Raw genomic sequence first — 12,570 nt, forward strand, 5'->3', positions numbered from 1 at the left:
GGGCTGGGCAGGTAAGACAAGGAGTGGGTAGGAGGATGGAGTCTAGGCCCGGGGCCTCAGAGCTGCGACAGGATGTTGGGGGCCAGGCTACAGGTGAGGCCTGTGCCATCTGGTTCCACATTCAAGGCCTTCACCACACCATCATCTATCACCATGGAGAACCTACCAGAAAGAGGGGCCAGGCCAATTGGGTCAGGCTGGAAATGGACACAGGAGGGTGGCAGGAGCCGGGAACCCAGCGGACCCATCAGAGGACCCTCCCATGTTTACCTCTTGAGCCTGCGATTCCCAAAGAGCGGCACCAATGAATCATCTAACAACAAATCGGTCTCCTGGGGGGGGAGGGGTGCAGAGAAAAGGGTCGGGAACTCCTAGAATGGGCCCAGTCCCCCGGCTGTGTCCCCCTAAGTCCCTGCTTCCAAGACCTGAAACCACCCACGGGGTGAAAAGGAGACACACTCACCTTCCCAAAGGCCCCAGTGGGGTCAGCCAGGAGCCGAACCTGAGACGAGAGAAGGAAGGGTCACGGGGGCCTCTGCTGCCGACCCCCGACCCGAGCAGGACCCGCATCTCACCTTCCCTTCTGCGTGGTGGACTCTTCCCCATTCTCCAGCCACAAAGACGTCGTTGACACTCAAACACGCCACCACCTCGGCTCCCTTGGCCTTGAGAGCCCCGGCCTGTTCCACAAACCCTGGCAGGTGGGTCTGGGGGCAAAGAGAGAGTCAAGAAAGGGATGACCGCCCCTGCTCCTTGGCCCTCCTCTCGTTTCTAGCCCACTCACCCCCACTTCCCTGCTTCCAATCCCTTGATGGGAACTCTGTCAACTGTCCTATTTCTTTTTCTACCTTGACCACCAGGAAGCTCAGACCCAAACTTAACACTCTGTGGTCAAGACCGTAAACGTCCCACAGGCAGGACTCTTGTGGACTGAATCCCAAGTGCATTTCACAGTGCCTGCCACCCAGCAGGGTCAACAAGGCTGTTCAGATTAACGTAACCATTTCTCCTACATTCCCAGTCCTGTTACCTTTTTACAGCCTCTACTTACTTTCTAGGAGCTCTAGTGGCATAGTGCCTAAGGCACTTGACTGCTAACCAGAAGGCTGGCAGTTCAAAACCATCAGTCACTCCTTAGAAGGAAGATGGGGCAATCTACTTCCGGAGTGATACTGCCTGGGAAACCCAAGAAGGGGTCGCTATGAGTCGAGTCCGACTCGATGGCACATAACAACAATAACAACAACAACACTTACTTTCTGGATATGCCGATACCAGAAAAATCAAACTCACTGCCATTTAGTTGGATCTGACTCACAGCAACCCGTCCTTGGGTTTTCAAGTCGGTATCACTATGGAAGTAGATTGCCCAGTCTTCCTTCCAAGGAGTGGCCGGTGGGTTTGAGCCTTCTGGTTGGCAGTCAGATGACTCAGCGCTGCACCACCAACCGCTACTTACTTTTGTTACAAGCTGCCTCAGGGCTTTAGAAGGACACAGGAAGGAGGATGTGTGAGCAATAAAAACAAGCACAAAAGACCTCGATTTCTGGCTCCTCACCTTGGAACAGCCTGGAGTAAAGGCCCCGGGAACTCCGAACAGCACACCCTTCTTGCCCTTGTACAGCTCTGCCAGGTTCACCTTGTTCCCAGGCTCCTTTTCAAACACCACCACCGACGGCAGGGCATCTCCCACCTAGAGGGAAGGCCTCCAAGGTTAGGAGAAAGGAGTCAAAGGCCAAGGGAGTGGCAGCAAAGCAGAGCCAAGAGGGCCTGGAGGGCCTGGTGACCTGGTGCAACGGCTGGAAAGGCCAGTCTCATCAGTTTCCAGAGGTCCCTCCCTGGGGCTCTCCCCTTCCTGCCCCTGGCCCGGTTACCCCACATCCTCCTGGCCTGGAGCTGCCTGCTCTTCATAGGGGCCTGGTGGTGACACCAGAGGAAGGGACAGAAGGCCTCCCGGGGTGTGGCAACGGGATGCATGAGAACTGAGTGGGATAAGTGGCAGGGGGAGGAGGGGCAGGAGGCCCTGACAACGGGGAGAGAGAGGGGTCTGGACAGGCCTGAGCATGCGGCCCCCCCATAAGAGGAGAGGGGCAGGGGCAGATCGCGAGGCCGGGAAGGGGGCTGCAGGCGAATGCAGAGATACAGAACAAAAGAAGAAATCCTAAAGGGGCTGCATGGGGCTGGGGGAAGCAAAGACAAAGGGGGTGGTCCCTAAGCAGACCAGAGCTTGGGGAGTGAGATGAAGTAGAGGTAGAGGGGGCGGGCCTCAGAAGGGGGGAAGGAGATGGGGGTAGCTCCGGAAGATGGGAGGGGTGAAAGACCGAGCAGAAAGGTGGCAATAAGCCTGGGATGGAGAAGACACGGTCCCAGAATGGAATGGGCAAGACAAAATGGGGGCCTGAGGGGCAACAAGAGGACCTGGTGGAACTATGGTTAAAGACCTCGGCTGTGACCAGAAGGTAGCAGCTATATGGTCGCTATGAGTCTCAATGGCTTAAAAAGCAGTGGGTTGGGAAAGGGTCAATGATTGTTTAAAACGGTGAAAGGTGACTGCCTGCAATAGGACAGAAACGAGGGCGAGGTTACCCCGAAGAACATGCTCAGGGTGGGGAGAGAGCCCTGGGGTGAAAGAGATCACTCCAGAAGGTGGGGGAGGCCACGGTATTCAATCGCCTGAGAACGGTGGACGTGGATGGGAACACGGGGGAGCCCTCGACCGGGGGCCGTTCCAGGGATGGGGCACGAAGCTCCAAAATGTAGTGAGAATGGGGGTCTTGCTTAAGAATGAGGGGTCCTTCGGTGGGAAGGGCCTCTAAAGGACAGCTTTGAAGGGCAGGAGAGAGGGCGACACCTCCAGAAGAGCGAGACGGGGAACGGCTTTGCGGAGAGACAGGGTCAGCAGTCACCTTGATCGGGGCCATGGCTGCTGCGGCTCTGCTGAAACTGCGGGTCCTGCCAAGCGTCCACCCTCCTCCTCGCCGGCCTGCTCCCACCGCTGCCGCTCCTGCAGACTCGACAGAGGCCACGCCACTGAGCACCAAGCCCGCTCGGAGGCCGAGAACACGTAGAGGAGCCAGCTCCATGCCCGGCCCAGAGGCCGCAACTGCCAGGTGTCTCCAGCCAGCCCCCGCAGGAGGCGGGGCGCGCAGCTAGCGAATCACAGAGCCTGAGGAAGGCGGGGCCTCGGCTGCGGCCGCCCACCGAAGACCGCCCGCTGGTGGGCCGCTGCGCTGGAGGCCTAACTTCCGGTACGGGCTTGTTTACATATGGGGTGGGGCCACTACGCAATTAGTAACGGGAAGGAGCTTTCAGCAGGCCCGCAGCCTATTTGCATACGAGGATGGGTCCCTTTTCATTTGGATCGGCATAGTGTATGGGCTGGAGGAGTGTTACTCTGAGTCATGGAGGACAAGGACAACACAGTGTGGTCAGGGGTCTGTGTAGGAGGAAAACGCCCGTTCATATGCATTCATTGCGATCCCCTGCATTGACTTGTACTCCGGAAGTCGAGGGAGGCTGGAAACGGCCTAAACTACTGAGGGTGCGCCGCAGCAATGTCCTGCCGCCACGCTTCCGGTGGCGGCCCGAGATCCCAACAGGTTTTTTACCGCCCTCCGTTCTGAAGAGTCACAGAGGTTCCAGCAACTTCGCCGCTTCCGGTCCTCCCAGCCAGCCAATGGACTAGAATGGCGCAGCAGTCCCGGAAGTGAGGCAGGCGATGTACCGACCTTTTTCCGGTTCCGGTCTGGCGGGAACGCTTAGTGGCGACATGAAGCTCCTCACCCACAACTTGCTGACCTCGCACGTGCGGGGGGTGGGGCCCCGCGGCTTCCCCCTGCGGCTCCAGGTACCTGCTGGGGCAATCTCGCCCATCAGCCTAGCGGAATCAGGGAGCCGGGGTCACGCCCCTGCCTAACTCACTGCGCCGCCTTGCAGGCCACCGAGGTCCGCATCAACCCGGTGGAGTTCAACCCGGACTTCGTGGCGCGGATGATCCCGAAGGTGGAGTGGGCGGCGCTCCTGGAGGCGGCAGATACAGTGAGGACCCGCCCCTCGCCCGTACACCGCCCTGGGTGGTCTCCCCGCTGCGCCTGGGACCAGGCTCGGGCCGGGGGGGGGGGGGGGGGGGGTCGGGGATGCCCAGCGATGATTTAGGCCTCTTGCCCACAGTTGCATCTGACCGAGGTCCCCAAAGGGCCGACGGAGGGATACGAGCGCGATGAGCAGTTCCTGAGGAAGATGCACCACGTCCTGCTGGAGGTGAGACCAGGGCCACCACCCACTTCCCCGGCTACCCGGTCCCAGGCCGCTAGTGCTCAGCTGTGCCCCCCCCCCCGCAGGTGGACGTGTTGGAGGGCACCTTGCAATGCCCGGAGTCTGGACGTCTCTTCCCCATCAGCCGCGGGATCCCCAACATGCTGCTGAACGATGAGGACAGTGAGACTTAGCCTTTCCTGGCACCCCTCTTCCGTTCCGTGCTGCGCGCGTCTTGGTTTTTGTACATTGTTTGCTGGTTGTTCTTTGCGTCCTCAACCCTCGACCCAATGACACGCTGGACACGGAGTGTTCTTGAGCTTGATAGTGTATATTTTTTTTTTTCTCATTAAAGGTTCAAAACCAAAAGCGGTTTTTCTTTGCAGCAAATATACATTAAAATAGAGTCTCTGTACAGCCAAAGGCTCTGGGCCCTGGCTTGCCCCGTGTCCCTGCGCCTCCCTGGCCAGACCCAAAAATAAATATAGTGTTATTGCTGTGCAGGGGTGGAGGCAGTGCTCTCCCTAGCCCCTGAGGAGGCCGGGTGGGGGCCGATGGGGGGCCCTGGCCACCCTACGGGGTCCAGGGGCTGGAGCCTGCTTGGAGTTATTGCTTCAAGGGGGGCAGTAATGCCCAATGCAAATAAGAAGGGAGGAGCGAAGGGGGCAGGGGCCTTTGCTTTCCAAGTCCCCCTCTACTCTGGAGGGGGTTGGGTTAAGCAGCAGCAAAAGCATCGACCACTGGGAGACTGTGGCCTCTACCCACCTCCCTCCCTGAGATCAGGCTTCTGCCCCCCCCACATACACCCCCTGCAGCCCCCTATGGCTTCCGCAAGGCCCCCTACACTCTGGGGGCCCATTATGGCTTGCAAGGGGCAGCACTGTGCCCAAAGCCTGGGCGCACACGTTCCCAGCTTCTGCACCCCCCTGGGGAGGGGAGAGTGTGGGGCCTGCTCCCAGGGGCTGATGGCATTGCCCTGGCCCTGCCAGCAGGCTGTGGCACTGCCCAGACCCCAGCTCTGCCCCCTTGGGGCCGACCCCATGCTGGCACATCCTGCCAGCACCCCCGCCCGTGCCCACCCCCCGCCTCAGTCCATCATGGCCTCGAGCATCTCCAGGAACAGCTTGTGCATGGGCACCTTGCCCTCCAGCTTCACCCCATAGAAATGGGCCAGCACTTTGCCTGCTGTCTGGCGGAGGAGCGGAAGTGTGAGCAGCAGCCTGCCCGCCCGCCGCCGCTCAGCACCCCCTCCGGGCCCTGCCCGGCCGGCTTCGTACTCCAGCAGGGCTTCGTGCAGGGCTTCTCGCAACTGCTCCACAGCCTCGGCATCCTCGATGTGCACGGAATCTGCAGGGGGAGAGGGCCGTTGGCCGGACCATCTCCGGAGAGGGCAGGGCCCCACCGGCTGGGGATGGAGGCTCCTGCCTTGAGCCAGGACCTACCCCTTCCCCTTCAACGACGGCTGCCTCCTGTCCACCTCACCTTCCCTCCCCTTCTTTGCCTGCAAACACAGCGCTGGGTCTCAAAATCGCGTGTACGGTTCCTGGCCCTGCCCTAGGCTTGCTGTGTGACCTTCAGCAAGTAAGGCACCATTCTCTGAGCCCCAGTTTTCCTTATCTGCAAAATGGGACTATGCTGCCATCACAGCATTCATAGCCGGGAGGCCCCGTGGAGAGCCCTGATGGTGCCCACCCGACTCACCCGAGTTGGCTAGGGCCAGGGCCTTCAGCAGGACATACTCCTCACGCTCAAGCCGCAGGGCCTGTAGCCGCCGCACCAGCTGCAGCAAGGCGGCTCCCAGCTCCCCCAGGCCGGCTGCCCGTGCCCCCTCTTCGTCCAGAACCAGGTCTTCGGCGAAGGCCAGCTCGTCCTGCAGTGGTAGCGAGCGCTGGGCCACCCCCAGCACCAGCACTTCCATCCACACGCTCTGCAGCACAGACATCTGGTCGGACAGCGACAGTGACGAGAAGCCTGGAGGGCAGGGGAGCCTCGCTGAGCAAGCGTGTGGGGCAGGCTGGCCGACCCAGGGCACCCCGACCACTGGGCCCTGTACCTGGGATGCTCTTGGCCCAGCTGATGGTGACCACAATCTCTCGGTCAAAGAGGTCACAGAGGGTCGCCACCGCGGGGAGGTGTCCCTCGGGGCCTGCCGGGTCTGGCATGGCGTACAGCTTCTCAGGCTCCACCACCAGCAAGTGAGAGACCAGTGCGTTCACTGGGGCTGCAGGGACAGCAGGGGCTACTTGGACAGTCGAATTCACCAAGCTTTTCAGGGTCAAGCATCTTCCCAGAGTTGGCCCCTCTGGCCTTCCTTGATGGCCGCTGACCAGTCAGGCTCAGACACCACCCTCCAGGGAAAGCCAGCCCCTTGACTCATAGCGACCCCTCCTTGGGTTTCTGAGGCGGTATCTCTACGGAAGTAGATTGCCCAACCTTCCTTCCGAGGAGTGGCTGGTGGGTTTGAACTGCCAGTCTTCTGGTTACCAGTCCAATGCCTTAGGCACTACACCACCACAGCTCCTAAGTGTTAGGAAACCCATCCTGTCCCCGGGTGTACAGTGATTGATGCAAGAATGGCATTTCCATAAGTACTTCTCAGAGACATGAGTAAATGAACAGATGGGTGATCCCAGAGGCCTCTCTGTCCCAGCTCTGCCCATGCCCTGCCACTCCAGGTATGTGCTGTGTTCTCACCTGTCTTCCGGGGACCTCCAGCTACTGCCAGGGGGCCAGCAGGGAAGGGGCCTGGGAAGGGCAGCGGGTCTACCTCTGGCCGCCGCTTGTATTTCTGTCGTCCACCCCGGACACGGTCCAGACGCACCCCTGGAATTGTTGGATGGGCCTGTGTCCGTGGGGCAGCCCTGCAGAGCCCTCCTCCCCAGGCCTTGTCCACCTTGTCCCCTCCGGCCTCCCCCAGGCCCCGGCCAGTGCTCACCCTCCTTGAGCATGCCCACCCGCAGGCACTTGGTGAAGCGGCAGGCCTGGCAGGCCTTGCGTCTCCGCTTGGTGATCTCGCACTCGTTGGAGGCCGGACAGCTGTACTCGATGCTCCCTGCCGGGAAGAGGCGGGGCTCCAGTGGCGGCCTCCCAGGGCCCGGAGGGGGCCCCTGCTGACAGGACAGCCCTGACTGGCCCAGGGCAAGCACAGGTCTGGGCATGTGGGGAGGAAAGGGAGAGTGGGGGCTCCATAAGAAAGGGGGAAGCCCGCTAGGCTGGGGGCCTTGCCTGCCTGGGGAGTCAGCCTGTACCTCTGCCCCGAGCCATGTCCCTGGGCCACCTGGCCCTCATTTGCTAGCAAGGGCCCCATGACCATGTTGCCAAGTCCACTGGTTCCGTCTCAGTCCTCATCTTGGCTTAACCCTTGGGGCTCTGCCCTCGGCCCTCTCCTCCACTCACTCCTGTGGTGATTGAAAGTCAAAGGGCTTGTGAATTTGTCTCCAGCCCAGACCTGCCCTGAACTCTAGACTCCTAGCCAACTGCTTCCTCCACACTGTGTGGGTCCAGAAAGCATCTCAAACTTGACACATCCCAAGTGCTGCCTCCCAAAGCCCATGACTCCATTGGTCCATGGTCCAGATGCCCAAGCCAAAACCAAGGAGACATCCTCCATGCCTCTCATAACCCACAGCCAAGCCGTCTGCAAGTCCTGGTGGCTTCACCTCCAAATATACCCAAGATCCGAGCCCTCCTGCCTGTCACTGCTTTCCCCTGGGCCTGAGGCACTGTCCCCTTACCTCCTCACTGGTCAGGCCTCCTTCCCTCTGCTGTAGGCACAGCAGCCCAAGGAGCCCATCAAACCCAAGTCCGATCCTCTGTCTTCTGCTTTCTCCAGTGAGTTCCCTTCTTGGAGTAAAAGCCTAGTGAACCCAATGGCCTCTGAGGCCTGCCCACCCCCTGATCTTGTTTCCCCATATACACCTGCTCCTCACACAGGCACTGCCGTAGGTCACACTGATCCCTCTGCCTGAGCCCTTCCCAGTTGTCACACCCACTCCTTCAGGTTTTGCTCCATAGCCCTGTTTGCTCAGTTGAAGGAGGCCTTCTCTGACCACCCTGCAAGAACAGCAACTCCCGTCTGCAGACACCTCCTGTCCCCTTTACCCAGCAATAGTTTCTCTTCAGTTCTCACTGCCATGGAGTTGATGCTGACTCACAGCGACCCCCATTGGGTTTCCAAGGCTGTAAATCTTTATGGAAGCAGACCGCTTCAACTTTCTTCCAGAGAGCAGCTGGTGGCTTTCAACCAGTGACCTTCTGGTTAGCAGTCAAATGCCTTAACCACTACACCACCAGAGCTCCTGCAGCTCTCAACACTATCTAACGTACTACGTATTGTGCTAATTTATGTCCTTTATAATCTGTCTACCCGCTTTGGTGTCAGCTCCATGAGAGCCAAGATGATCCCCAGCACGAGGGACAGGGCCTGGCCCACAGCTGTCACTGTTGCTGGCTGTCGCTGAATCGGCCCCTGACTCATGGCACCCATGCTTAACGGAATGAAGCACCGCCTGGTCGTGTACCATCTCCTGATTGGTTGCAGACTGGACAACTGAGATCTCATTGGCTGATATTTTGGAAGCTGATCACCAAGCCTTTCTTCCTACTGTCCTAGTGTGCAAACACCACTGAAACTTGTCAAGCACCAGAGCAACACACAAACCCCCACCGACAGACGAGAGACGGCTGCATGGCAGGTGCACAGAGTAGAAGCGACTCCAGGTCTCCTGTGTGGAAAGCAAGAATTCTACCACTGAACCACGAATGTCCCCTGGCCTGTCACCAAGACCAAACCAAACCCGCTGCCATCGAGTCAATTCCAGCTCATAGTGACCCCCACTGGGTTTCCAAGGCTGTAAATCTTTACAGAAGCAAACTGCCTCATCTTCCTCCCACAGAGCAGCTGGTGGGTTTGAACCACTGACCTTCTGGTTAGCAGCCAAACACTTTACCCACTATGCCACCAGAACTCCATTTGGCCCATCATGAGTGCTCACAATTATTTGTGGCCTTCCCAACCATGATGGGTTATCACAGGGACAAATGATACAAGAGCCCACAGGTTGGTAGCACATCTCGTCCTGGTGCATTTTCTCCTATACTCGGGTTCCCTGCTCAGCTCAAGACACCTCCTCCAGGAAGCCCTTCAGAACCCTGGGCCCAGCCAGGGTCCTCGGTATACATGGCACACTTTCCCTCCAGCACTTACCTCAGCTGTTATACAGTGGTTTATTCAAGTCATTGTCTCCTACCTCTGCTCTCTGCTACAACAGAAACTGCTTGAGGGCAGGGGCAGTCCGGCCTTGGTCCCAGCTCTGTCCCCAGGACAGTAGCCAGGGCAGCAAAGCACTGGTTTGTGAAGAAGCAGGGGCCCTAGAGGCTGCCAGGGGCCCATCCTGACAGTACCACTTTCCACCTGTGTGACCTTGGTCAAGTTCATATCCAACCTGGGAATTTCCCCATCTTATTACCAAAGTAGGTGAGAATTAATGAGGATAACAGTAGGAGAACCTATAGCATAGCACATAGCACCTAAGTGCTCGATAAATGTTAACTTATGTTTATAGCCGGGGCTCGGTAAGTATGTGTCAACTGAGTGAAGACTGTGAAGGGTCTGAGGTGAATCGGAAACACCTAGACCCGGGTCTTTGAGCTCCCTGGTCTTCAGAGCCCGAAGGGAGCACAGAGGTTCTGGACTAGTGGATCTGGGACAAGTCAAAACTCGCCAGAATGTCCCAATCAGTCGTAAGGCATCTGTCCGAAGTTCACGTATTAGTAGTGATCACGAGGAGCTGCCTGCCATTCAAGAGCTCAGCTCTGGACCCGAAGCAACCCAAGTTCAAAGCCTGGTTCTGCTGGTTCCTACTTTTAGGACCTGAACAAGTCACCACCACCCCCACTTGCAAAAAAGAACCTCACTGAGTCTCCGTGTCCCCATTCTGTTAAATACGATAATAGTGCTTACCACTTACAGTGTTCCTGTGGAGGCTGAGGCCATAAAAGTGAAAAGGCATAGTGCCTGGCACTCAAGAAATGTTTAAAAAAATATATATATATATATACGTTCCAAAGTAACCAATGGTTCGAGTAAACACATAAATAACTGGTACAGCCCAAGGAAGGATTACATCAGCATCTTGCTCACGCGGTCATGTTTTGGTATGTCTTCCCAAGAGGGAAAAATTCAGTGATTTTTAAGAGCAGGGATGCCTAGTCGTCTTTTCAAATTGGATGTTAAAATAGGTTATAGCCCGCCTCAGTCACTCTACTCGTACAAACTTGCCTATATTGCTTCAGCTTTGGGGAAATCGAGAAGAAAGGGAGTACATTCTACACTGGTGAGCAGTTGGCAGCTGCCAGAAGCAAGAACCATGTTGGGGAACAGGCAGAGCCTGCCCTGAAATTTTCTGTGGACCCAGAGACCTAGGAGATACCCCTAACCCCTGTCACAACCCACATCTGCTCCATCAACAAATCCTGGTGGGCTTTATTTAACTTTTCAGGGAAAGAGTGTTCTTGGGAGGTGGGAGGGCCTGGGAACAGTAGACTGCCAACCCAGGTGGCACCACGGCAGGCTGCTCTACTGTACCCAACAGTGCACCAAGTGCCGGTGGGAGGTCAGAGGGTATAGGGCAGAGGGCACAGGAGTGGGGTAGGGGCTCACCCTGGATGGTCCTCTTGAAGAAGGCTTTGCAGGCCTCGCAGGACGCCACGCCATAATGGTAGCCGGATGCCACATCCCCACAGACCAGGCAGAGGCGCTTGGGCAGAGAGCTGAGCACCAGCTTCCCACCACCCTGCTCGCCAGGCCCAGCCCCCTCCCCATCCTCCTCCTCCTTGTGGCCTGGGAGGCAGCGGGCAGGAGCTGGACCAGGGGCCAGGGCCACAGGGGGCTCGGGCTCAGTCTCTGAGGAGCCCTTTGGGCTGTCGGGGCTGGCTGGCTCCGCCTTGATGTAGAGAGGCTCAGTGCCCACCACCTGGCTGGACATGACGCTGGTCACCTGCAGGGAGACACCCGTCATGTCCCAGGGAAACACGGGGATGGGGGATGGGGAAGAAAGACACCCTGCCACCAAGTTGCCCAACCCTGGGCCCAGGGCCAGACTACCAGGCTCCGCAAGGGGGGAGAGAGGACAGAGTCCAGGAAAGGAAGAGGGCCCCCAGTGTTGTCATGGAAACAGAGTCTCTAGAGCCTCCAGGGCCAGTAACTGACAGCAGGTCTCCTACTGGGAAGGGTGCTTGGAAACCCCCTACTCCTACCCCAGGTTTATGGTCAACCTTCAACCCCAGCTGGAACCCCCCCACCAGAAGCAAGATCCCTCCTAATTTTCTTCAGATGTTAGGGGCCTCCATGGTCCCCCATGCAGGTGTCCTCTACTCACGAGAGCACACAGAAGGGAGCTGACACATTCATACACACGTGTTCACACCTTTACACACTCCCACTCACCTGGGTGTCCCCACATGCCGGTCCACACTCTCTTCTGGGGACTCTCACACTGGGCCTTTCCCAAACCTCAGTCCTCACTCATGTTTATACACTCCTCCCCAAGAGTGCACCAGTAAACACAAACTCACACTCAAGGCTCGTGATCACACATTCCCACTCCCACCGTGCCCCACACTTACACACTCTTGTGAAAACACATCAGGGCCTGTGGCACCTGACACACGGGCCCTCCCTCCTGCCCCAACCGGCTCAATCCTGGCCACCCCGGCGGGGGGTGCCTCCTTTGCCCTGCACCCCGCCTGCATACTCACTCCTCTCCCCTGCTGCCGCAGAGCCAACTGCCTCCCAGGGCACTCCGATCACCCCCCACACACACAGAAAACCTGGGCACACCTGCGGGAAGTTGCCTAAAGTTGCTGCGCCCGCGGGGGACCTCTATCAGGGTATCAGGAAGTAAACCGGGAGAGCCAAGGAGAAGGAAGTTCTCCCCTGCCGGTGCGATGACCTTTGACCCACAGAGGAGGGTGGCTCAAGGCCCCTTCGAGCGCCCCCACGTGGTCCTCAAAGCCCCTTGCCCTACAGGGAACCCTCCTCATCTTCCAACCTGGCCCGCCCCTGGGACGTCGGCAAGTCCCAGATGCCGGCTTGAAACCCTGCCCTGAGGCTGGCTCTCAGGCCCAAGCCTGAGTGGTGCCGGACCCTGAGACCCAGGCCGGCCCACCAGGACCCAGACGCCGGACCTTGCCCGGAACCCTGACCCCTCCAGGCTCTCGACAGGGTTGGGACCGTGACCCCGGCAGGCCTGAGCCCCCGCCCCTCGCCCGCCCCCTACCGCGCTCGCACATGGCCCCGCGCCCCGCCCGCCCCCG

At 58.6% G+C, this 12,570-nt stretch overlaps 3 protein-coding genes across 3 annotated transcripts; 1 reads left to right on the top strand and 2 right to left on the bottom strand.

The window, feature by feature from the left end:
* Positions 1 to 56: 56 nt before the first annotated feature.
* PRDX5 (peroxiredoxin 5) lies at positions 57 to 3,083 on the bottom strand. Its single transcript, XM_007944984.2, has 6 exons — positions 2,907 to 3,083; positions 1,559 to 1,693; positions 576 to 707; positions 464 to 502; positions 271 to 332; positions 57 to 162 (listed from the first exon to the last, which is right to left on the bottom strand). Exons 1-6 carry the CDS (start codon positions 3,081 to 3,083, stop codon positions 57 to 59), a joined length of 651 nt encoding a protein of 216 aa, XP_007943175.1.
* A 686-nt stretch (positions 3,084 to 3,769) lies between these two features.
* On the top strand, positions 3,770 to 4,448 carry TRMT112 (tRNA methyltransferase activator subunit 11-2). Its single transcript, XM_007944816.1, has 4 exons — positions 3,770 to 3,847; positions 3,937 to 4,038; positions 4,171 to 4,260; positions 4,341 to 4,448. Exons 1-4 carry the CDS (start codon positions 3,770 to 3,772, stop codon positions 4,446 to 4,448), a joined length of 378 nt encoding a protein of 125 aa, XP_007943007.1.
* An 893-nt stretch (positions 4,449 to 5,341) lies between these two features.
* Positions 5,342 to 11,282, bottom strand: ESRRA (estrogen related receptor alpha). Its single transcript, XM_007944819.2, has 6 exons — positions 10,916 to 11,282; positions 7,190 to 7,306; positions 6,949 to 7,077; positions 6,308 to 6,475; positions 5,956 to 6,225; positions 5,342 to 5,601 (listed from the first exon to the last, which is right to left on the bottom strand). Exons 1-6 carry the CDS (start codon positions 11,271 to 11,273, stop codon positions 5,342 to 5,344), a joined length of 1,302 nt encoding a protein of 433 aa, XP_007943010.2. The 5' UTR covers positions 11,274 to 11,282.
* Positions 11,283 to 12,570: the final 1,288 nt, after the last annotated feature.

The sequence above is a fragment of the Orycteropus afer genome, unplaced genomic scaffold (assembly GCF_000298275.1).
Source record: "Orycteropus afer afer isolate SDZICR_OR568_19922 unplaced genomic scaffold, OryAfe1.0 scaffold00130, whole genome shotgun sequence".
NCBI classification, from domain to species: Eukaryota; Metazoa; Chordata; class Mammalia; order Tubulidentata; family Orycteropodidae; genus Orycteropus; species Orycteropus afer.